The 25,199-nt window shown below is 47.6% G+C and overlaps 1 protein-coding gene across 5 annotated transcripts in view; it reads left to right on the top strand.

The window, feature by feature from the left end:
- Positions 1–25,199, top strand: part of DENND1A (DENN domain containing 1A) — a 76,709-nt gene that overhangs the window by 14,640 nt on the left and 36,870 nt on the right. For all 5 annotated transcript variants that reach the window (XM_030919515.1, XM_030919518.1, XM_030919514.1 and 2 more), the window contains exon 6: positions 2,753–2,884. In XM_030919515.1, coding sequence (XP_030775375.1) covers positions 2,753–2,884 — 132 coding nt within the window. The remainder of the gene's footprint in view (positions 1–2,752; positions 2,885–25,199) is intronic.

The following is a 25,199-nucleotide window of genomic DNA, read 5'->3' as shown; positions in this document are numbered from 1 at the left end:
AGGACTTGTTGAGCAGCTCCTCAATTCAGAATACCTTCACTTGTGCTGTCATTACGGGTTGATGCGGCATAAAAGCACCAGGGCGCCCATAGCTCTGGGCTCCTCCACCTTCTAACTATGTGGCTGGGGTAAGTTACCCCTTCTGAGCCCTATTTCTTCACCTATAAAAGCAGGATAATCCCATTTACCTTGTGATCATTGTGGGAACTAAGTGTGAGAATGAAGGTCAAGGGTCTGGAAGAACGCAGGGGTGGGCCATCCACACAGGGAAGCTCTGCTTTTTAGCAGGCGCTCTCTCCGTTTTGCAAATTGAGGTTCAATTTGCACAGTGCTGTGACATTTTTCAAAGCTTCCTCATATCTCATTTCACCCGTTCTCCCAGTAGCTTTGACGTTTGCCAAGCAGGTGGTAGTCTCCCATTGCAAAACTAAGGCAATAGGTGCAGAGAGGTTGAGTGAATTGGAAAGATTAGACAACTAGTTAATGGGAAAAACAAAACTATAAGATAGTATTTTTACTTATAAGCGTGAACTAAGACACTTTTTCCAAAACTACTACGTGAATTGTTCTTTTTTTTCTAAATAGCTATTACCTTAGAGTTTTCTATTAATACCAATATTTTCTTACCATATTACTTTGCAGCTTCATTTTTTTTTCAGCCAAACACAAACAGGCACACACACCCATGCACAAAATTTTACCTGAACCAAAAGTGAATTTGTTCATGTTTGACCTTATTCACTCTCTCATGTCTATCCTGTAGGATCTTCACCTGGATCCAAAATGCCCCTTTTGCCCGTTGTTGTTTTCTAGCACAGATGGAACCCCTCCCTGTCTTTTTCCACTTGACCTGAGCACCTTTGGACAGCCCCTTTCCAAAAGAGCTGTTTCTGTTTAGCCATCGACAACCTCTTTCATCACTGAACCTCAGCCTGGCTGAGACTGGCTGATCAAACGTGGGCCACTTGATCCAAGCCCTCCCTGTAAAGCCAAGAGGTCATCATCTCCGTTTGTTGTTTACCAAGCAGTACAGATTCCTCAGGTCTGGCCTCTACAGGCAGCCTTGATTCCTTAGGAAAGGAGGCCAGCTGGTAGGCAGCTGGATGTGTGAGGTCAAATATTGGTGGTGGAGGGTAGGTTGTATAATTTCCATAATTTACTAAATGGCTAATAATGTTCTTGACACTCAGTTGTATTATCTGTCTCCTTTAATCTTCATGCTACCATATGCCCATTTCACAGATGAGGAAATTGAGTCTTAGAGATGTATATAAGTTTCTTCTTTAATGCATTATTTTTCAATAAGGGACCACTTTCCTCCATGTCCCACCATTCTCTCTTAGCTGAGAAGTTAGAAGCAACCAAGTATCAAGTTTCTCATGTGCAGAATTTAATCAGTACTAAGGGGATATGTTTTGTTGACCAAAGTATTTGCTTTCCAATGAAAATAATTGGAACTTGTGTTCATTACATAATTCTGGCTGAGTTATTTTTATTTGGTAAGAAAAATGATTATTTAAATATTTATTTGTACACGTATTCTCTGCCTGGTTCCAATGAAGACTGAAGCAACTTCCTTGACTTGAGTAAAACACGGGACCCTTGATGCATGAGTGGCCCCATCCATGCTCCAAATGACCCGTGTGTATAGTCAGCTGCCAGCTTCAGCCACCAGAGCCGTGACCTGCCTTTTGCACATTGGGGTTTTCCTTTTCCTGATAATTTGACTTCAGTCATCGGAAGCACAAATTAAATGTAAATTTCTGGATTTAAAAAGATTTCTTTGGTCCCTAAATGTTTCCCAAGTCATAGAGTGCTGATTCAGACTTCAATCTTTTTATTTTCTGCCAGAAAGATTAGGGGTAGGAAGAGGTAGGAACAAACACATCTTATTCACAAACAGCAACATCATCAGTAAACAAATGTGGAAAAAGTGTCCATACTCATAATTAAAGTAATGCAAATTAAAGCAACAATGAAGTCGAATTTTTCACCTATTAAATTAGTGATACATTTTTAAAATGATACGGCTCACAAATACCGTGAAACTGGTAATGCATCCATTGTTGGTAGTTGGTGTAAATTGGAAAGCAATTTGATAGAATGAATAAAAAGCCTTGAAAATGTTTATATCTGTTGACCTAGTAATTTCATTCCTGGGGATTTCCATAAAAAGAAATAATATGAAAGAAAGAAAAACTGCAGTATTTATCACTGGCATTTCAAACGTTTAAAAAAAATTAGAGCCCTAAATGCCCAATAGTAGTGGAATACTGAATTGTGTTGTATTAAATTATTGTATATCCGCTCAATGAAATATGCATTAGTAAAATTATTTTTGTAATGACTTTGCAGCAACATGAAAATGCTTGTAATATATTAGGAAAAGCAGGATATAAAATTATGCATGAGCTGTGATTGCAAGTAATTTTTAAATGTCTGCATGTGGACAAAGTGAATATATAAAAATGAAAATAGCCGCGTAAGAGAGTAGGATGAACAATAATAATTGTTTTCCCCACTGTTGTGAATTATTATGTTATCTTTATAGTTTGACATGGATGGTTTGGGTTTCTCTAGTTCTTAAAAGTCAAAGAGCCAAATTAGCCCTCCATTCCCCCCATCTTCATCAGGAGGACAGGCTCCAAATGTCACAGAGAGAGGCACGTGGCAGGCCTCTTCCTTGTGGGGTGAGAGGGAACACAGGTGCCAGAACCCCAGTGCCAACCCTCGACTATCCTTCTCCCTGCAGGACATTGCTGAGAATGGCTGCACCCCCACCCCAGAAGAGCAGCTGCCAAAGACTGCACCGTCCCCCCTGGTGGAGGCCAAGGACCCCAAGCTCCGAGAAGACCGGCGGCCAATCACAGTCCACTTTGGACAGGTGTGTACCCTGGCCCTCCTACCTGTCCGTTTGGGGTTTTTTTTTTCACTTTTAGCAGCAGCTGTAGCACATGCAGCAGACAGTTTTTCATTTCAGTTCTCTTTGGCAGTGCAGCTCCACGGAGATTTTCACATCTTTAAATGTTTATTTGGTGCAAACATGTTTTGCAGGCAAATTTTCAAAAATTTTGAGGAGACAGCACGGCTGAGGTCATAAATGAGTGGGACTGTTGAATGAAGTCATTAAATGCACTGCTGCCTCCCTTACTCCAAGGCAGTCTGCTTAAGGTGCCTCTGTTAGCTAAGCATCTCATTAGAACACTTTAGCATCCCGGGCCCTTCTTTGCACACTTCAAATAAAAGGCAACAAGCGAAGTCTTAAAAAAAAAAATCAATTAGGAGTTCTTTATTAATGTACTTCCTGAAAATCAATATCAGAAGTCGTGCTTCTGAGAGTAAACACCCGCACTACAATTCTAGAGGTTCAGTTTTTTAAGCAACTGTTTTCAACTACCTGAGCATTTGAAAAATTGTCTATTTTTTTTCCCTTAAGTAAAACATTGCAGTCTGTATAGAAACTAAAATTTTGCATCCCCTTCCTATTTGTAATTATATTTTTGGTTAAAAAGGATTGTGTACCCTTTCCTACATCTCTTGAATTGACTTTTGGTTAGTGAAAGTCATCATTTGGAGAGATCTACGAGAAATGGCTCTTTTGGCAAGATATAGGCTGTAACAAGAGTTTGCAAGGTTATTTATTTTTAAATCACCTGATTCTGTAGCCATTTATTAGATGACGCATGATTAAGAGTCTTTATGATTTTTATCTTAAATGTGATTGCTATTTCACCACGTGTAAAGGACCTAGAAGCCTACATTCCTGTTTTTAACAGACCTTTATCAAGTGCCTACTATGCACCAGGCATTGAGCTATTCAGAAATGAACGAAACTAACAAAATTCTTGCTCTAGGTTATTACTGTAAGGGGTGAGTTGGTTGGAACATAAAAGTCACTCTTCTCTAATCAGTATTTTCAGATAATATATGTTTATACATCTTTAACTTGGGGAGGTTCTTCCCTTTTCTGATTTTATACTTAAAAGGGTTATAAAAATTGAAATGAAATGCAAGGAAGAATAATCCACAGGGTGATACTCATTTAGTTAATGAGTATTTTCAAATTGCACTGGTGTCTGCTCCCCTGAAGAGCTGCCTCCCCCCAGCCCCAGGCACAGGCCCTGTTGGAGAAATCCGCACCCCAGTTCCCTGGCTGTGTTTGCTGAAAGCGCAGCCCCTGGTTGTCGCCAGCGTGGCATTCCAGAGTCAGCTTCCTGCTTTCCTTTGTCCTCATTCCTGCACACACCAACCTTCCCATGAAAGGAGCCCCTCACTGGAGTTTGGAGCCCATTACAGAGAAAGAGGGGGTGGGGGAGAGGGATTTCATGGTGTTAAACATTCCATTTTCGAAACACAAAAAAAGGAGTCCCTATTTGAAATGGAGAAAGACCTTCTTTCCATTTCAGCCAGAAGTAGAGATTCTTTAATGTCATTCCCAGCTAAATGCAGAATAAGAGTATGTGTGTGTGCACGGGTGGGGATAAACAATGAAAAAAGCCACCCCAAACTCTGTTGAAATAAGAGCTGTCTGTGCCTTCACCGGTCTGCAAACTGGAGAGGATGAAAGTGGCTTTTTTTCCCCGTTTGTCACTTCCCTCACGTGGCTGCCAGCATTATGCAAGTGTACAGGAAGGCAGGATTTTTTTTTTTTTTAATGCATGCATGCGGATTAAGGTCAAGCCCCTAGTATCAGCCATGCAGCAGGCTCTCCCTTCCAGCTGCAGCCGCAGAGCCTACCCACAGCCGCGAGATGCCTTAATTGAGACGTGCTGTCAAAGTGACAAACACATTTGCATACAGTCTACACTCTATTTATTTTCTCTGGAAAGGTCTACAGTCTGCTGTTGGTTGAACATTCTTAATCAGTTTGCTGTAAGTGAACTGCCAGCTAGCTCACTTGTGCCGGCCCCTTCTTCATTAGGTGACAGATTAGCTGCGGGGGGAGGGGGGTTGAGCCAGGGAAACCACAGACCCCTTTCTTTTAACTCTTTCCAGCTTTGCCCTCATAGTACGTTGTCCTTGAGTCTTTTCCCGGGTCCCTGGTTTGATGGGCTGTTGACCGTAACAAGTACCGTTTCTAGAGCACCTACTGCCGGCAGGAATGAGTTTTAAGTACTCGATATTCTTCCCAAAGAACAGTCTCTTGAGTTTCATTTCAAAAGTTTTTACCACACTCTCTTATCATCTATACTATTTTTTTTTACTTGATAGTTTTCTTTAAACAAGACTCAGACCTGACATCTATAGCATCTTAGACTCATCTTCAGAGATGCCATTGGTGAAATTATAGGTTTAATATACTAGTACAAGTTCTTTCTAACATATAGAACAATTTGAAGTGTTTATCTGTGGATCACCTAATCCACTCACGTAGCCCTAATGGTATATATTCTCGTTTTGGAAACCAACAGACTCCTCGGTATCTTTTTTGTTGTCTCCACCATATCCCTTTGAGGAAGGGACCATTAGCAGTATTTTATTGACCCAGAGCTGGAGCTCACAGACATGAAAGAACCTGCCCAGGGCCACTTCACCAGTTTGGAAACCCAAGCCCAGACACCTCACCTTGAGCCCACACCAGCTCTCAAACCAAGCAGGGACTGCATGTGATATGTCTATTAAAGCTGCTGTACCCTGCCCTGGCAAAATAATCGTAACCAGCCAGAGAGAGCCCCTATTTTAACCTCAAAAGATATCCTTGCCTTGGGTCTGTGTTTCTGTGGATTTCATTCTTTAAGAACACTTAGCTTACCAGTGGGGATGGAAACCGTTGAGATTGTTGCCTCCATCTCTCTACCCGGGAAAGCTGGAGCCTGTGCAGCTAGCCAGGGCAGCTCCACAGAGACCTCTGACAACAGCTCTGCAGCGGGGGCTGGCAAGAAGGGAGCTTAGTGTTGAGGCAAGAGCTGCTACTACCAGGGGAGAGAAGGTGCTGCCTTACCCTCTGCCTCAGTGGAGTGTTCCTCCTTCCAGGCTGTGATCATTCCTCCATTTAAGTATGCGTCTATTCATCTGTCTATGGAGACCTACCATGTGTAAGATGCCATGTGTAAGATGAATAAGTTCTCAGTCCCCACCATTGTGGGGCATATTGATGAGACAGACCAGCAGATGGACAGGCCCAATTGGAGCGATAAAGGCAATGAGGGAAGTAGGCTCCAAGCACTCCCAGGGCCCCACAGAGGCTCCCTCTTCATCTCCAGGCCCACTTCGTAGTCATAGTCACTTCGTAATCAGTCATAGTCCACCTCATAGTCCCAACTTGGATACTATAATTAAAAGATATTTTGTCAACAGCCTGATCAACATGGTGAAACCCCGTCTCTACTAAAAAGATAAAAATTAGCCGGATGTCATGGCGGGCACCTGTAATCCCAGCTGCTTGGAAGGCTAAGGCATGAGAATTGCTTGAACCCAGGAGGCAGAGGTTGCAGTGAGCTGAGATTGTGCCACTGCACTCCAGCCTGGGTGACAGAGCGAGACCCTGTCTCAAAAAAAAAAAAAAAAGATATTTTGTCAACAAACCGAACTCGCCAATAATTCATTTGTTTTCTAAAGCAGACATGTTAGGCCACTCAGCTTGTCAGAGCAAAGTAAATAGGTTTTTAGTTAGCCTCTGCCTCCTGATCCTGTAGTTTCTTTAAGAATTCAAAAGTATCAACTTGAGAATGCCTATTCCTGCTTTGGAGGATGTTACAGTTTAGAGAGGCTTTAAATTACTGTTTTTCCCCTTCTCAAGTTTAGTATCATTTGGGAAACAAAGCCCAGGGGACAGTCCAATGAGATAAAAGTGTTTATTGATAAGCCTGAAAGGAGAATATTGCATTAGACCTGAGGGCAAATGTTGCAAACACTTCACCTGAGAATGTGAAGACTGCATTCCTCCACTCAGAATAAGTGGACAATGGCAGGTCTCTCCAGCATGGAGCTGCCCATAAACTCCTAGCAAGGAGGAGCTGCGGGAGGGCCTTGCGCTGGCTGCTCCCCAGGAGGAAGCTGGAAGGGGTGATGGAGCTCAGTTCCTTCTCCCAGATTCCCCCGGAGGGCATTCCTCCTCCTCCTCTGGGCAGGATTGAACAAGAGGGTGCCTGGCAAGCCAAGGATTCCCACTGTGAATTTCTTTCCTAGGGTAGGAAATGGAAGCTCCTCCTTCCCACAGCTATAGAAGGAGTGAGGGAGCAGTGTTCTCCCCAGCAGTCCTGGGCACCCCTTGGTTAGAATAGCTGGCCTTGACCCGCTTCCCTCCTGAGGACTCCTGTGGAAACTGCTGTGCTCCCTACACTTAATAAAATGGGTGAGCCATAGATGCTTTCACATCCGTGGGCATTGACTTGAGATTTTGCCATCAGCAGGTGAGGAAGAAGGCATTTTACCCATCGTACACATGAGGAGGCACGCTGGGACAGCGTTGCTGGAATGAGTAGCTAATTCTTACTCCAAAGCCAGCAGCAGCAGCACCTCTGCTTCTCTTGGCTGTGTGCGGCTCTCCCACCTTGCTAGGAGAATGGCCTGATTGTGTGAGTTCAGTGACACCGGACCCTAGTCCTAGGTGCAGATGGCCAAGGCTCTAGGCCTTGGCCGAGACTGAGGCTTCCCTGAGAATATCACAGCAAACCCCTTCCAGAGCCCCCTTCTTTGTGTTTCCCCCAAATGATTGATCCTGCAAACAAAGTAGTTGCCTGCCTTCCAATCTGATAGATTCCAAAAAACGTGTATTGAAAGTTGCTGCCTCTATTCTTCTCCCATCTGAACAAAGGTTTCTAAACCTCTTTAATGTAAAGTTTGAAAAGCTGGTTAAACCAAAACCAAGCACCACTGTGGCTTTCAGAGAACTGCGGCAGAGAGGTCTGGATAGCAGCCCAGGAAGTTCTTGGGATGTGGTTGCCGGCTTGTCTGTGCGTATGGAGAATTCTGGCATCAGGAGCACGAGCCAGGTCATTTAGTGCCAATCCCATGCTAGGGTGGAGAAGATGCCGAGCTAGCAAATGCCTTCTCAGCACCCTTGGCTCTGAGTGCCCTGAGAGATTCCTCCTGCCCCATTGAGCTTGGAAGCCACACACAGTTCCCTTCACTTCAGCCATTGCCTCCTCACCACCTCCAGCAGGTGCACACCCCAGGCCTCTGGTCTGAACATACACTCCCCACCAAACTCACTCCTTCATCTTCCACCCTATGGAATGACACAGGCTGTCTATCCAGAGCCAGGCTCCACCCTCCCCCTCCCCAGATCCTCTCCTTCCGCCACTGAAAACTGCTTCATCTTCTCCTCTCCATCGCCTTTGCCACAGCTGTGGTGCAGGCAGCATAATCGCTCACCTGGACTGTTTCACAGGCTCCTTACTGGCACTCCCCGTAGACTTCATGTGACCTTGCTGGGGTCCACTGTAAGCATGCACTAGTGGCCGCCTCACCCCTGCTCCCAGCCTCTCCTAAAGATTCCATCTTCCCCCTCAGCGCCTTCGTGATATGCCTGTCCAACCCCAGAGCAGGCCTCCCGGTAAATTCTCCCAACTTCCCTAGGAAGAGTGAGTTGCTCCTATCTTCATGCTACCCCAGAACTTTGCACACACCACTTGTCACGCAGCCCTGCGATTTTTCTTTAATGCTTGTCTTCCCACCAAAAGTCCACTGCAGGGCCTGGCACTGAGCTGGCAGTCAGTGCACATCCTGGGGTTTTATTATTGGTGTGGATGTTTAAATTAAGGAATAATTGATTGTTGTTGAAGCACTTGCTGTGCATTCAGCAAGTTATTTGGTTTCATTTCTGTTGCTATGCTTATAATTCTAATTCATTTGAAGAAGAAAAATGAACATTCTCTTAGTGGTCACAAACTATTTCCAAATTCACTTTCCACAAATAAGGATTTTGAAGTGAGGCCAGGCGCAGCCAGCACTGTAGGAGGCCAAAGCAGGTGGATGATCTGAGGTCAGGAGTTCAAGACCAGCCTGGCCAACATGGTGAAACCCTGTCTCTACTAAAAATACAAAAATTAGCCAGGCATGATGGCATGCGCCTGTAGTCCCAGCTTCTCAGGGGGCTGAGGCAGGAGAATTGCTTGAACCCGGGAGGCGGAGGTTGCAGTGAGCCGAGACTGTGCCACTGCACTCCAGCCTGGGTGACAGAGCGAGACTCTATCTCAAAAAAAAAAAGGATTTTGTTTCCATACAGAAACAGCTTTGTGTTATGGCAATTTAGATCCTTGTCTCATTTTATTTTGTGTGTTTTTCTGAGTTCCTAAGGTCAGTCATATATGCCCCCAGAAGGGAATGGAGAGGAATGAGGCGGAAGACTGGGAGCCCCGTTCTCCTGTGCCCCAGGGATGGGCAGAGCTGTGCAGGAGCAGCACAGTGGGGAAAGCAGTCAGGGGAAGGGAGGGGCCCATCATCCCTTGAATCACATCAAGTGAAGCAAGCAACAGGATAAATTAGGCATAAAGATTTTATCTGTGAAAGAGACTAGGATACATGCCCAAGTGCAAAGCGTGAACCTAACTTGGATTTTTTTTTTTTTTTTTTTTTTTTTAAGGAAAAGAAATCTTTAAAGACGTTCTTGGGAAAGTTGGAAAATTTGAAGATGGACTGGAATGTTAGATGATGATATGGGATTAATGTTAATATGATAGTTTTGTAGGGGTTAATCTTTATTGCGGAGAGGCAGCCTGAAGTCTGAGGGGTGAAGTAACACAATGCTTGCAAGTTACTTTCAAATGGTATTTGAAAAAACATTACACATCATGTACACACACAGGCTCACACATATATAAGATCCATTTGTAGAGAAGAGAGAGAAAGCAAATATAATCTCCTGCTTCCCCAAGATGTACCAGCTGAAAAGCAAATGTGGATCAGTTCCTGGAGACAAAGAGGTAGAGTGGACAAAGCACAGGTTTTAGAATAGGGCAGTTCTGGACTTAAGTTTCAGCTGTGCCACTCACTACCTGGTGACCTGCAGTAAGTTACTTAGCCTCAGTGAAATTCCGTTTCCTCATCTATAGAGGGGTCCACATCATAGGTTGCTATAAGGATTAAATGAGACATTGCCTTTAGTACCTAGGTCAGCGCAGGTGCACAGTCCCCAGTGTGCAAGGGGGAGCTGGCTGTGAATCATTTGCTGACACTGCCTCCCACCCAACCCTGTCTGCCCAGTCTTGGCCTTCACCGAGGTTCTCAGAGCACACACTCCCTCGGGCGGCCGTCTGCATGCAATACATGGCAACACACCTCTGGGTGGGAAAGGCAAAACCCAAGCCCAGAGGAGGCCCAGTGCCACCAGGCAGAGGGAGAAGGCCCAGAGCCAGCACCAGCAAGAGCAGATAATGCTGCCCAAGCCTGAATCAAACATGTGGAAAGAAGGGGCCATGGGGCAGGTTGGGGCAGAAGGTACCTGGTGGTGAGCATTGTGGTCTACAATCCAGTCATTTTTTTTGCCCACCCCAGTCACGCACCCACAGTCCATGAGGCAGTACACCCTGCACACTTCTCTTTCAACCCCTGTTGTTTCCAAAGCATATTTCTCCTTTTCCGTTGCCCCTGTTTCTTGCCCTCTCATCCATGTCTTTGTGTGAGAGAGCAGAGGTAGGGTTGTGATGTCCCCACTCTGCTCCCTCCAGCTTCTCCTGCTCTGATCCAGCCTCTGTGCCTGCTATAGGGTGACCGTGATACTACCCTCCCTTCGATCCTGATAGGGTGGCTGTCCAGAGTTGTTTGGACTCATTTGCTGCCATGACCAAAAGCAGTGTGGCCCCTAATTGGTGGTGCGTTTGTCAGGTCTCCCTGATGAGGGTGGCTGGCTAGGCCTGTCTTTCCACGTGCACTCACCTTTTCAGAGCCCAGGCTGGCCCAGAGACAGTTTTCTGATGAAAGGTTAACAAGGCTGGGGTTTGCTCCTTTGAGCCAGACATATTCGATTTCAAGAAGAAAAACTTGCCAATCAAAAAAGAGAAATCAGATTCTGGAAATTCGTAATGATTGAGTTGAACATTCAGAAGCTGTGTGATTAGGCATTCAGCGTGGCCTCCTCAGGTGGTATTCCTCTCGTTATAGAGAGCTGGAGAAGGCCAGAGAGCTCTGCAGTGAGGCCAGGGCTCCTCATGTGCCATGGAAGAACTGAGAAATGTCAGCAGCCGAGTGAAAATCCAGGTGCAAAATAGTAATTTGCTCTCTAAGCTATACCACCTCTGTTCAGCCCGAGTTTAGGTTGGCTGCAGAAGGGCTAGGGACCAAGCTCAGTCCACCTCTCTAGACCTTCCAGATCATCCCTCCTTCTGGAACTTGAGCACTGTAAGGTCAGTTTAAGCATCCCATATGTGCAAGGTGTTGGGATGGCCTAAGAGCAGTGTGAGAGGGTCCTGGAGATAAATTGCTCACCTCCCATCAAGCTCCACACTGAGACCTGGAGGGAATGGGTCTCTGTTTCATCTCCAGGGACCATGCTAGGCCATTCCAGTAGATTAGCCTACTGAATCCCTCCAGCCAACCTGTAAGAGTCTCAGGTGGTATCCTCTCTTGCAGAGGAAGAGACAGGCTCACAGAGAATGGGGCCTTAGTCAAGGTTACACAGGTCAGAATCAACAGGATTCAAAGCTACATTGTTTATTCTAAAGCTCGCTTTCTTGCCCAACTCTATGCTGAGAACATGGCGGTTTCCTGGGTTGTAGTGAGAGGACCAGTGCAACCACCTGGGCAGGTGGCCCAGGATCACAGAAGGGTGGACCACAAGTGAGACTGTTTGTGGTATCCTTACAGATCTCAGGCCCTCCTTAATATTTGTGGGCCTCAGTTGGAACCAAGACAAGTAAGCTGGTATCCTGCACCTGGTGTAGGTTCTGTACATCAAACTCACCCCTAGACCCCAAAGGCATGTTGGATGATATTCTGGTGTGTGTGAGAGAGTAGAATGCAGGATAAAAACTGGGCATGTGTGGGAGCTAGCACTGGAGATACCAGAGGCCAGTCCAGTCCCATACCCACAATTACTTTGGCATCAACCTAATACATTTAGCTGTGTCTACATTTAGTTAGGGTACATGAGACATAAAACCCAAAAGAGAAATTATTGGCTTATACTAGCTTCAGGTATGGCTTGGTATCCAATCATGTTTGTCAGACCCCAGTTTTTTGGGTTTTATTTTTTGCTTTTGCTTTGTTTTGCTTGAGACAGGGCCTCACTCTGTCACCCAGGCTAGAGCGCAGTGGCATGATCTCGGCTCACTGCAGCCTCAACCGTCCAGGCTCAAGCCATCCTCCTGCCTCAGCCCCCCAAGTTGCTGGGACTATACAGATGCACACCACCACACCTGGCTAATTTTTTTTTCTTCAACTTTTGCTTTAAGTTCCAGGGTACACATGCAGGAGTGCAGGCTTGTTACATAGGTAAATGTGTGCCATGGTGGTTTGCTGCACAGATCAACCCATCCCCTAGGTATTAAGCCCAGCATCCCTTAGCTGTTCTTCCTGATGCTCTGGCTCCCTTCACTGCCCTTCACTAACAGGCTCCAGTATGTGTTGTTCCCTAAGTGTGTCCATGTGTTCTCATCATTCAGCTCGCACTTGTGAGAACATGTAGTGTTTGGTTTTCTACTCCTGCACTAGTTTGCTGAGGATAATGGTTTCCAACTCCATCCATGTCCCTGGAGGACAAACGAGGACATGATCTCATTTCTTTTTATGGCTGCATAGTATTCCATGGTGTACATTTTCTTTTTTCAGTCTATCATTGGTGGGCATTTGGGTTGATTCCATGTCTTTGCTATTGTGAATAGTGCTACGGTGAACATACATATGCATGTATCTTTATAGTTGAATAATTGATATTCTTTGGGTATATAACCAGTAATGGATTGCTGGGTCAAATGGTATTTATGCTTTAGATCTTTATGGAATCACCACACTGTCTTCCACAATAGTTGCAATAATTTACACTCCCACCAACCATATAAAAGCGTTCCTTTTTCCCTACAACCTCTCCAGCATCTGTTGTTTCTTGACTTTTTAATAATCGCCATTCTGGCTGATGTGAGATAGTATCTCATTGTGGTTTTGATTTGCGTTTCTCTAATGACTAGTGATGTTGAACTTTTTTTCACATGTTAATTGGCCACATGAATGTCTTCTTTTGAGAAGTGTCTATTCATGTCCTTTGTCCACTTTTTAACAGAATTTTTTTTCTTGTAAATTTGTTCAGTTTCCTTGTAGATGCTGGACATTAGGCCTTTGTCACTGGATCGATTGCAAAAATGTTCTCCCATTCTGTAGGTTGTCTGTTCGCTCTGATGATAATTTATTTTGCTGTACAGAAGCTCTTTAATTAGACCCCATTTGTCAATTTTTGCTTTTGTTGCAATTGCTTTTGGCATTTTCGTAATGAAATTTTTGCCTGTACCTATGTCCTGAATGGTATTGCCCAGATTTTCTTTTAGGACTTTTATAGTTTTGCATTATACAATTAAGTCTTTAATCCATCTTGAGTTAATTTTTGTATACGGTGTAAGGAAGGGGTCTACTTTCAATTTTCTGCATGTGACTAGCCACTTCTGCCACCACCATTTGTTAAATAGGGAATCTTTTCCCCATTGCTTTTTGGTTTTTTGTTTGTTTGTTTGTTTGTTTGTTTGTTTGTCTGAGACAGAGCCTTGCTCTGTCACCCAGGCTCGGGGGCAGTGGTGCAATCTTGGTCACTGCAACCTCCACCTTCCCAGGTTCAAGCGATTCTCATGCCTCAGCCTCCCAAGTATTGGATTATAGGTGTGTACCACCATACCCAGCTAATTTTTGTATTTTTTAGTAGAGATGGGGTTCCACCATGTTAGCCAGGCTGGTCTTGAACTCCCAGCCTCAAATGGTCTACCCTCCCAGCCTCCAAAAGTGCTGGGATTACAGACACAAGCCACTGTGCCTGGCCCCTATTGCTTGTTTTTGTCAGGTTTGTTGAAGATCAGATGGTTGTACATATGCAGTTTTATTTCTGAGTTTTATATTCTGTTCCATTGGTCTATATCTGTTTTTGTACAAGTACCATGCTGTTTTGGTTACTGTAAACTTGTAGTATAGTTTGAAGTCAAGTAGCATGATGCCTCCAGCTTTGTTCTTTTTGCTTAGGATTGTCTTGGCTATTCGGGCTCTTTTTTGGTTCTATATGAATTTTTAAATAGTTTTTTCTAATTCTGTGAAGAATGTCAATGATAGTTTAATGGAAATAGCATTGAATCTATAAATTACTTTGGGCAGCATGGCCATTTTCATGATATTGATTCTACCCATGAGCATGGAATGTTTTTCCATTTGCTTGTGTCCCCTCTTATTTCCTTGAGCAGTGGTTTGTAGTCCTCCTTGAAGAGGTCCTTCACTTCCCTTGATAGCTGTCTTCCTATGTATTTTATTCGTTTGTAGCAATTGTAAATGGGAGTTCATTCATGATTTGGCTCTCTGCTTTGTGTATAGGAATGCTTGCTATTTTTGCACATTGATTTTGATCCTCAGACTTTGCTGAAGTTGCTTATCAGCTTAAGAAGCTTTTGGGCTGAGACTATTGGGTTTTCTATATATAGGATCATGTCATCTGCAAACAAAGATAATTGACTTCCTGTCTTTCTATTTGAATACTCTTTATTTCTTTCTCTTGCCTGATTGCCCTGGCCAGAACTTCCAATACTATGTTGAATGGGAGTGGTGAGAGTGGGCATCCTTGTCTTGTGCCACTTTTCAAGGGACATGTTTCCAGTGTTTGCCCATTCAGCATGATATTGGCTGTGGGTATGTCATATATGGCTCTTATTATTTTGAGGTATATTTTTTCAATACCTAGTTTGTTGGCAGTTTTTAATATGAAGGAATATTGAACTTCATCAAATCTCTTTTCTGCATCTGTTGAGATAATCATGTGGTTTTTGTCTTTAGTTCTGTTTATGTGATGGATTACATTTATCAATTTGTGTATGTTGAACCACCCTTTTTTTGATGTGCTGCTGGATTCAGTTTAACCTGGTTAATTTTTGTATTTTTTTATAGAGACAGGGTTTCACCATATTGCCCAGGCTGGTCTCGAACTCCTGAGCTCAAGCGATCTGCCCAACTCAGCCTCCCAAAGTGTTGAGATTATAGGCATGAGCCACGGCGCCCAGCCTAGACCCCATTTTTTTTTGCTTCGTTTATTGGCCTTGCCTCTTTTGCTATAGCCATTCTCAGGCAGGCTTTCCCCTCCTGGTGGCAAGATGCCTGCAATCCTTCCAGGTGCAAGACCAACAGGAAAGTGATTGTCATATCCTAGTAACTCCCATGCAAGGCATGGCATTGACTCGCTGGGCTGACTTTGATTATATGCCCATCGGAACCAATTACTGAGGCCAAGGGTTTTTTGTGTGCCACAGGTAGGGCCTCTCCTGAAACACATGCCTAAGGGGTCATTCCTAAAAAGGAAATTGGGGCCATTATCAAAAGAAGGGAGAGAAGATCAAGTTGACAATGTGTACAGAAGCCAAACAGGAGACACTGTCTCAGCTCTTTGTCCATATGTCTCACAGCAGAGAATGGTTCATACCCAGAGCTGTGGGGATCCTAAAACCAAGAGAGCATGCAAGGCTGAGAGTCAAGGTCAGACATTAATCAGGGCACCAGAGAGAGGAGGGACAGAAGAGAAATGGCAGGTTAGCGCATGGCAGACCAGAGAAGTAGGAGGCAGGGGATAGGGATGGGCACAGCTGTCTGCAGTTGCCTGTGATAGCTCCTGGAGACTCAAGTGTGACAAAGTCCACTGCAATCCCGGGGCTAGGAGAGGAAAAGGGTAGAAGCTAAGAACCTAGGTCATTCGTTCAGCAAATCATCACTGATGCCTACTCTGTGCCACATCTGTGAAAACAGAGATGGCAATGACACGGTTCCTGACTTCAGGGGTCTAACATTCTTGTGGTGAGTGGTTCAACTTAATTCTGATGGACAGAATCCATCTGGTAATTTTGAAAGGCCCAGATTTGTGCTTGTGTGATCATGCCGTAAGGCATCTCTAAGTCCCCTTTTTGTTCGTTCTAAACTTCAACAAGTTTGGTCCTCAGGGTGGTCTCCCCACCAGCATTCTCATGAGGTGCCCATCAGCTCCTCACGGCCAGCTTGCTGGAGATCACTGGGAAATAAATGGAATGTTTTGTTAACACCCTTGCTTTTTATCTGTTTCAAGGACTAGACAGAGAGCTTGTCTTTCTAAGATGGGAGTGAGCATCTTCTTCAGGCTGCATCTGAGATGCATGGGGAGGGTTTCAAACCAGAGAAACTAAACACGGTGGCTGTTCCAGGCTGCTCTGCGATGAAGTGGCAGCTGGTTTCATGCGAAGGGTCTGCCCCTGGTCTAGGCAGTCCCCACTTGCTTTCCCCAGCCAGTTGCAGTGGGCATTTCTCACCTTTTAAATCCTTTCTTTGGCACAAGTTATGGTCTCCAGAAAAGTTCAACTAAAATACACAAAGAGGAACAGAAACTAGACTGGCTGCAGCATGGCTGACTGTTTGAAGTGTAGAGTCCAGCCAGAGAAGGAGGTCTGAGCTGGGCTTTGCACCTAGGACCTGTGTTTGCTCCTCCCTTCCCTTAGATGGAGCTCCTCCCTGGCTCTGTTCTGCCTCTAACTCCACTCCCTTAGGAGCCATGAGGCGCTTTACCTGTGGTTTCTAGCACCACCTTTGTTCTGGGAGCTCCCGGTTTCTGTTTCTAGCTCATTCCTCTTTCACAAGCTTCAGCTACTAGAATGTCTTAGTCAGACTTCCCAAACCAGCTGCATCCCAGTTCCACCAAGGTGTCAGCCCCTCTGCACCTATACATTCCTCATATCCCTGGGGTCCTGTGTCTCTCTCCTCGACTGGTCCATGAGGCACAGTGGGCATCAGAAAGCATCAGCACTTAGTTGATATAGGCAGGCCTTGCAGCCTCCTGAATGTGGGCACCTCTCCAGGATTCTCTCCCTGACCACTGGTTTGCCTGTATGGTCAAGAGGACGTACCCAGCCTCCAGGACCCTCCCTGCCAGAAATCACTACCAACCCTGCCAAGCCCGCCCTGACCACAGCTGGGCCTTCTAGACTGGAGCTCCCTGCCATCCTCCACTCCTGGCAGTTCCTGCCCACCCTGCAAGACTCTGCAAAGTGCCCGTGCCCTGGGCAGAGTCCCTCCTTCTTCTCTAGTCCCCAGCGCCTCATATTTATTTGTTCACCAGCTCTTCATGGGCATCTGCACTGGGGGACCCAGGGATGAACCAGCCCCTACTATCTCCACTGCCAGGAATGCTTTTCCTCTTCTGCTCCATCTGAACAGAAAATCCTCCCAACCCTTCAAGGCCCTGCTCAGGCACCGCCTTTCCTTGACAAGCCCCCGCCCCCACCGACTTCTCCAAGCCCAGTCATTCCCTTGCTGCTCTGAGCCGGCACTGTCCCTATGCTGGCTTGCTGGGGGTGCATTTATACCCTGTCCCACAGAAAAGGACAGAATTGGCCTTCTCTGTATCCTTGGCACCCTCACAGGGCCTGGCACAGATGGGCTGCCCCATGAGAGTTTGGGAAGTAATCAAGTGGTGAGTGAGTGCAGGCAGGAAAGGCAGTGACGCAGGGAAGAGGTGAGGCCTGGTCCACTCACTCCTTGTGCCCTTGAATAGTCAGTCAGTTCAGCAGAGCAGGAGAAATCCAGCAAAAGGCAGTGGCTCTTGTTCTGCAGTGCCTGCCCTCACTTTAGAATCCCCGCATGCGGCGCCGGGTTGTGAGAGACAGGATCCTGAGTCCCCCGAGGCTCCACCTTCAGCGGTGTGACAGCGGGGCTTCTCTGCCAAAGGACTGGCCAGAGCCTACAAACAGCATTTCTTTAAAGGTCTGTGTCAGAGCTGCTCAGAATCCAGCTCCCTGCCGGGGAGATATTGAGCCCAAGAGGACAAGAGCAGGAAATCTAATTCAGCGAGACCAGAGGAGACATTTTCTCAGATTAGAATTCTCTGTGCCAAAGGTGGGGAGTTTATCACAGCAGGGAAGGGGAAATAAAACATAAAATATTGAAAATAAATTATATCCCACAAGCAAGATCCTCCGAGAGAGTCAGCTCTGTGTCTGTGGCTGTGCGGGGAGTCCCCGCCCCATGGCCACAGGAGTGCTGTGCCAGAGGCTGCTTGTCGCACATCCACCATCAGTCCCTAACCCTGGCAGAGCCAAGTAGTGCCTGCAGGCTAAGGAAATTATTAACCTAGCCATGCCCAGAGGAAGGGATGGCAAGGACTAACCAAGACATGGAGAGTAAAAAGGGGTTGGGTAGACTGAGGGGTTTTCATTTACAATGTAGACCTCCCGTGTCTCAGCCAAGCCCCTTCACAAGCTTTGTCTCACTTAATCTTCTCAACAGCCCTCTAAGACTGATGCAGTTATGATGATCCCCAGACAGCTAATGCTCAGAGAAGTTAAGCACCTTGCCCAAGGTCACACAGTAAGTGGCAGAGCAAGAATTAAAATCCAGGCCTATCTGATGCTGGAACCTGGGCTCTCCCCACCCTTCTCAGGGGTGGGGGAGCTTGAATTTTATCCCATAGGTGCCTAGGAGCCAACGAGGGTTGTATTCAGAGAAACAGCAGCTGGGAACATGTATGCTGGGCCACTGTGGAAAGGGATGGAAGTAGTTGAGGCAGAGAGACCACTGATGATCCCATGGACATTGCTCAGGCCAGGGCTGGTGGGAGCCTGATCTGGGACACTGCTTATGGGGGTGAAGAGGAGAAAATGATCCCAGAGACATTTAGGAGACCCAAAGGACAGAACTTGGCGGGCAGCTGGATGTCCTGCGTGGGAACTGTTGAAGTTGATCATAGAACACCACAGGGCTGGACACAGACTATGTTCCTCTTCATCCAGCCAGCATGCTCCAGTGAGGCTTGAAGTGCAGTCCATGAGGAAGGGATATCCCTTGGGGTGTGCAGGATTGATGGACACCTCCCTCAGCAACCCACGAGTAGAAGTTTCTGCTCAGGGGCAGAGTAGCCTGCTTGGAGGAAAGAGGGTACAGCTCCCCCGACCCTCACTGTCCTTGCATTTTCCCTGGGGCTGTCTACCAACCACCTTCCTTTTTATACTCCCAGGGTGCTGTAAGCACCAGGATACCCGTAACTTACTCCACCCCCTCTCCCCAGCCTAGGGCGTGGAATGTTATGGCTGCTTTCTTCCAGGTTGCCAGCTCTTCAGCCCCCAAGTCATTTCCACCAAGGATGATGTACAGTATTATGCTAAACCAACTTTATGGGCAGCCCCTTAAAATGCAGGCCTGTACCTATGATGGATGGAGAGCATCCAGTTGTTTAGCCAACCACTTACAGTTTGTTGCAAACTTGCAAGAACCACACATGGGCCTCTTGTTAGGCCTGTTACGCCAAGGACCCCATAAATAAATAGTAGCGTGTATCTTGGTGCATCAGGACTGGAGTATGGAAATAGAGGTACTGTATAAATAATGCATATTTACAAAATAAATATATCCCATACATGAGTGTGTGCAGCCATAACCAAAGCACCTGGCTTAACAACCACAGAAAGCTTTGAGGGTCTGCCAAGTGATCGGCTTCCATCCATCAGTGTGCACCAGCATTAGAAATGACCACCAAAGGGAGGGGGTCCTCCTGCACACTGACCTTGAGGCCTTTGCATTGAGGCAAGTGGTGAGATTGCAGGTGGGCACCCTGACACACAGCTTTTCTGCCAAGGTGTGAAACCTACCGCAGCCATGTGTTCCTGCAGATGTCTTAAGGTCTACCGCCAAGCAGAAGGCTGATTAGCGCCAAGTTGCAGGACGTAATGGGTTGCACCTACAGGAAGAGGGCTGGCTGGGGGAGGAAGAGATTTCCTAATTATGCAGATTCACTTAGGCTTGCGAAAGGAGCTGGTGAGTTGCCTTTCCAGGGGACTCTTACCAGAGCCCTGTAACTTTCAGCCTCTCACCCTGAAGGCAGGGCCAAGCTTTCGGGAAGTCAGTGCCCCGTCTCTGCTGCCCCTTTTTGAGCTCTGAACCCCACCGGGCATCCGGCTCTAGCATCTGGAGCTCGGAAGAAACAGCTGACAGAATGGCCACTGGAGTGGGCGCCCCTCCCCTCGGTTGTAATGGCACAATGCTGGATTTCAGTATTTTAAATGAAAAATATATGCAGTTAGCTGTGCGCTGACAATGTCCTTGAGGATTTGACAGTGAGATTTTCCAGCAGTTGGTCTTCGTTAGGATCCTGGCGGTGTTTAATAAGGCAGTCGAACTGCTGGCACCTTGGGTTCCTGTTTGTTCTCCGAGGGCTCAGGGGCTGCTGCGGTAAGCACATCGACCAGAGCTGATCATTACAAGGGCGTACGCCACCATGAATAAAAATGTCACACATTTTCCCATCTCACAGCGGTACAAAATGTCAGTCCTGTCAAACACACATTGCAGGGAGCTGTGTGCAGTCCGTACAAATTGGAGAGCCGCATATTCCCCCAGCCTTCTGATATTCTTCATTTGAAGCTGAAGAAAAACAGTTGTTAACCTATTAGCTAGGATTTTAAACTCTGCTGAGGCGGTGGATGGGTAGACTTTGACACAGATAGAAATGTATTCCAAGGTCCAGGAATTTTAAAACCAGGTTCTCCGTCCATTTGTTCTGAGGGAAGGGAAAAAAAAAAAAAAAAAAAACCTTCTGTCTGGTGAACCTGACTATCTTTAACAGACACACTAGGGAAATTTTGGGATATTTCATATCTAAGCTTCCCATTGCTTCCACGTTTGCATTCCACTCGAAAAGTCTATTGCTTTGGGGGATGGCCCTGGGGCTCAACCCGTTAGGCTAGGAAACCTGTAGGTAGAGAATTTTTGCTGATCAGAAGCATGCCAGTAATATTGCCAGTCTTGCAGACAGAGTAACTCAAATGATGGGGACAATGACTGGCGGGTCTGGCATTATTCAGACGCTGGGTGATGGCTTCACTGATAATTTGATGCTAGTTCCCCACTCCTGGGCACCCATTTACTTTAACTTGACCACGTGCCAGGCCTTGTGCCAGGAGCCAGATGTGAACCCTCAAGGACTCGCCTTCTTAGGGGAAGGACAGAGGTAGGAATGCCCAACTTTGTGAGCCAGGAAGAGAGAGAGGACTTCTGGGGGAAGGGAACAGAGTCGTGAGGGATGCAGGAATCCATCAGGTGGTGAGGGAGGGAAGGGCTTATGGGACCAGCACGTGTGCTGTGAAGGGCCATGGCCCGTGAGGGGCTGGCTGGAAAGAAGGAGCTGCTTATGGTGGGGTTTCTAGGGGGAAGGGCCGGGTCTTGAATGGCCTGCTGGGGACAGGGATGTGAGCAGCTCCCCTGGGCTGCCAGTGGCAGGGAGAACAGTTGGAGGGTCGTGGTGACCTGACCGAGGAGTCCTGGACTCCCTTTCTAGAGGGTGCTGTGCACTCGTCTCTGAACCTCTGCAAAATCAGGAGACTGCTTCTAATTTCCTAGTTGCATCCTGTTGGGGTGGACATCATTCCAGAGATGATAAATTAGCCGGGTTTTGCTGAGCTGGCCCTGGCCCTTAAAGGTACTGAGCAAATTCTCACCGAGTAGGGACACGGGCCTGGTGAAATGCAGGCGGCTACAAAGACAAACCTTTCTGTGTGGTCAGAACAGACTTAGCAGGACAAAAGTCTCAAAGGATGTCAGAGGGAGGACTTTCCAGGGAGAGAGAGGAGCCCCCTCGACCCGAGGAGGTATGTTTTAACATATTCCTTCTGCTGTTGTATGTCAGGTCTCCTGGGAGGAGCGCGGGCTTCTTTGGAGTCAGGCATACTTGGACTTGGATCCTGGCTCCGCCACCAGTTAGCTGTCAGGCCTGGCCTGGGCAAGTAACTGAGTGACATGGCCTCAGTTTCTTCATCTTTCACCTTCTTGGAGGGTTGCTGAGATCAATAGAGACCTCGCATGTAGATCTCCTAGCACGGAGCCTGGTACATAGCAAGTGCCAGAAAATAGTAGCCCCAGGGAGGAGATCATCTCCCCCAACATCTGGAAGCCCCTCCTCTAACCTCACCTTGTGTCCCCCTCCTCCTGGGAATGTCACCCAGGCACCCTAGATGCATCCCAGCAGCAAGGCGCCTGCCTCCTCGTTCTGTCTGGGCAAAGAATGGCATACGTCAGTGAGGTCCCTGCCCCTGCCCAGGCACCAGCCGCATCTGGTGCCCGACCTCCGGCCGCCAATGGGATGCCACCTATTCAGACTGTGCACCTGCACCCGACTAAAAACAAAGGGCTCCCCTCCCCCTGCCCCACTGCTGGCCCTCCTCCCTCCCCCGCCTCTGTCCCCCAAGCGGCTAGGGTCACCCGGCCCCCACACAGCCTTCCCTCACAGCTGCCTCGCTGCTTTTGTTCAGCATGTGAACTTCCCCATCAGCCGAGCTCCTTGCACGGGAAGTAATCAGGGATCTTGACAAGGCTTCAAACCACAAATGCCACTACAAATTAACCAGCACCACTACAAAATACTACTCCTGTCAACATCGGGGAAGAATGCACTGCTCTTCAGGACCAGTCTGAGACGTCTTTCAGCTCAGCACTCACTCACCGCAAAGAGAGTGCCCGGACCCAGCCAGAGAGAGTCGTTGACAGGACTGGTGAGCCCCTGAATCGTGAGCATGCCCTCTCCGGAGACCATCTCTGCAATACCCCGCGGCAGGTGCTGCAGCTTTTCTTCCAGGACCCCCTTCAATCCTGAGCACCCCCTCATCTCCCTCGCAGGTGGTGCCTCTGGAGGGCAAGTCGTGGGGCACCCAGAAACCTCACTGTGGAGTCTGCCATTCAGAGAGTGAAGCCCAGCCCCACCTCTGTGCGTCCTACCTATGTGCTGTGCCTTTGGGCAAGAGGCTTCCCTTTCCCTGTCTACAGAGCGGCAATCATAATAGAGCCTCTGTCTCGAAGTCGCAAGGACCTCTGGGATATCCTGAGTAATACCCACCCCTCTCATCCTCCCTTCCTTTCCCTGAAGAAACACGTTGTTGTTGCCCTGTGTGAGGGGACTCTCACCACGTGGAAACCTCTTCCTCAGCGTGACGTGGAAGTCCTTCCTGTACAGCATCTTGCAAGGAGCATCCCTCTAGAGTGACAGCTTGTTATCTCTGCAAATGCTTCAGGCCTCAGGATCCCCACATTTCCTCTGGGTGCCCCGCTGAGTGGCTCAGGCAAGGAGCACGCTGTACGCTACATGACACGGGGGCCTGGTCTTCTCCAGCTGCCCTGGCTGAAGCTCTGAAGCGGAGGCAAGCATTTGATCCTCCCCAACAAGCAGCACAGCCCTCATCCAGGGTGGACGGAGAAGATCGGAGACAGCGATGGGAGCTGGGGGCTAGGTGAGAGCTGTGCCTGCGAGAGAGCTTGTTGGGCATCTCAAAGGAGACACTCCACAAAAATATCGCTTCAATGCACTCCTTTTTGGAGGCATATCAAAAGAAGCCCTCTTTTATTTCCATGCCTTGCATAATAGCAGATTTCCAGTCCCAAAGAGTAGAGGAGGCTTGCTCTCGGCCCAGAGGCCCTTTGTAAAGCTACAGAAAGCTTTGTCTTCCCCTCCCAACTGGGTCTGTTTCATGCATAGGTCAGAGCATTGATGTGGCTACTAGCCAGGAAAATTAACCAGGTGAACACTCTCCTCGTTAAACAGCCACAGAGTTTAATTGTGAATTTGCTCTCTTCCCCCTCTCCATTCCTGGCCATGTATTTGACTCGGGCATGTGCCTGGGACAAACTGAGAAATGGCAGGGCCTATCCAGCTTCCCCCTCTGGGGCCAGGCCTCCTTCATTTGAGGCAGGTATGTGCCTGGCAGGGAAGGGAGAATTCAGAGTACACATTGCACACAGAGGATCTGAGACCCCCTTTGGGGCCAGCTTCAGAGGCTAGCTCTGTCGTGCACCAGCTGCCATCAGCCACACCCCACCTTCTTGGCCTCCCCTCCCCAGCCACCCCAATCTTTACATGCACAGTCCTCAGCCTTTAGTGAACCTGGTTGGTCCTTGTGACCTCCAGCGTCTGTTCACTTCTGCCTCCTTACCTATACCACTCCCCGGTTTGGGTCTGGCCTGTCTCCCACCAACTTTGACATTTCACCTTCTATGTGGCCCTGTTGTCCCAGCAGTGAAGTGGGGTTGCTCATTCTGACGGCACAAGGATGTTGAAGGGATGGTCTCAGATGTCCCCTTTACTGGGGACTGAGTGAATCCATGAGTCCATTCCTAAACAGCTGCCTGCCCTCTGCCCCGTACACGAACATCATAGCACCCCTGCCCCAGCCCATAATTAACTCAGGATGAGCTCACTGGCCCTCTTCTCAGGGCCTGTCATCCACCTGCTCCAGGCAACCCTGGGCAAGTCCCTGCTTGCCCTCATCTGTGAAATGGGTAGCAGCCCTCATTCCCTGCAGAGGAGCCTTGCACTGGTGGGTGTGCAGCAGCTGCTCAGGCCCTGGAAGCACTGGCAGCAGGAAGTGCCTTGGCTCTGCCCACAGCACAGGCAGGCTGGCTCCCAGGCAGCAGGGACACCGCCTCCCCTCCCCTACACACTGCGCTCTCTGCCCCCAAGTCACCACCTGGCAGTCAAGCATTTTCCACCCTGCAGCCCCGTGCAGGGCGCCCACTCATCCATGCCACCCAGGTAATTAAGTTGATATTACAACACGCCTTCCCCTCCTGACCTTTTGGAAACAATGTGTTTTGCTGCATCAACAAATTAACTGCAAATCAGATGCTGTCTTCATAAATGCCGGTTTCATATCCAATGACCATACTCACCTGGCCCACACAGCTGACAGATAAGAGATTCCGAGGGCCAGGCAGAGACCAACAAAGGCCAAAGAGGTCCCCTCTTCTCGGGGACTTCTGTGTCAATCACACCTTCGGTCTTACCCTCTCTTGTGTTCACATCTCCCAGCAGTGGTGTGGCCAGGGCGGGTGGGTTGACAATATGGAGGCCTGGGCAGGCTCCTGTGATTGGAGGGGAGTATCTGTTCTTAGAAGCCCACCCATTCTCCTCCAATGCATTTTCTATACCAAGGGCGTCAAGGTTTTCTTATTGTATCTCTGATTATATCCCTCCCACTGAGCTCAGAAGAAAATCCGCACTTCTCAGCCTGATATTCAAGGCCCTCTTTTTATCTGACCTCCCCCAGCCCCTCCCAGGTCCTGGCCTGCCCTGTCCTCATATTCAGCCCCAC

This window comes from Rhinopithecus roxellana, chromosome 16 (assembly GCF_007565055.1).
Source record: "Rhinopithecus roxellana isolate Shanxi Qingling chromosome 16, ASM756505v1, whole genome shotgun sequence".
Classification (NCBI taxonomy): domain Eukaryota; kingdom Metazoa; phylum Chordata; class Mammalia; order Primates; family Cercopithecidae; genus Rhinopithecus; species Rhinopithecus roxellana.
Note: the sequence above shows the minus strand (reverse complement) of the source record. Positions and strands in the feature narration are given on the sequence as shown.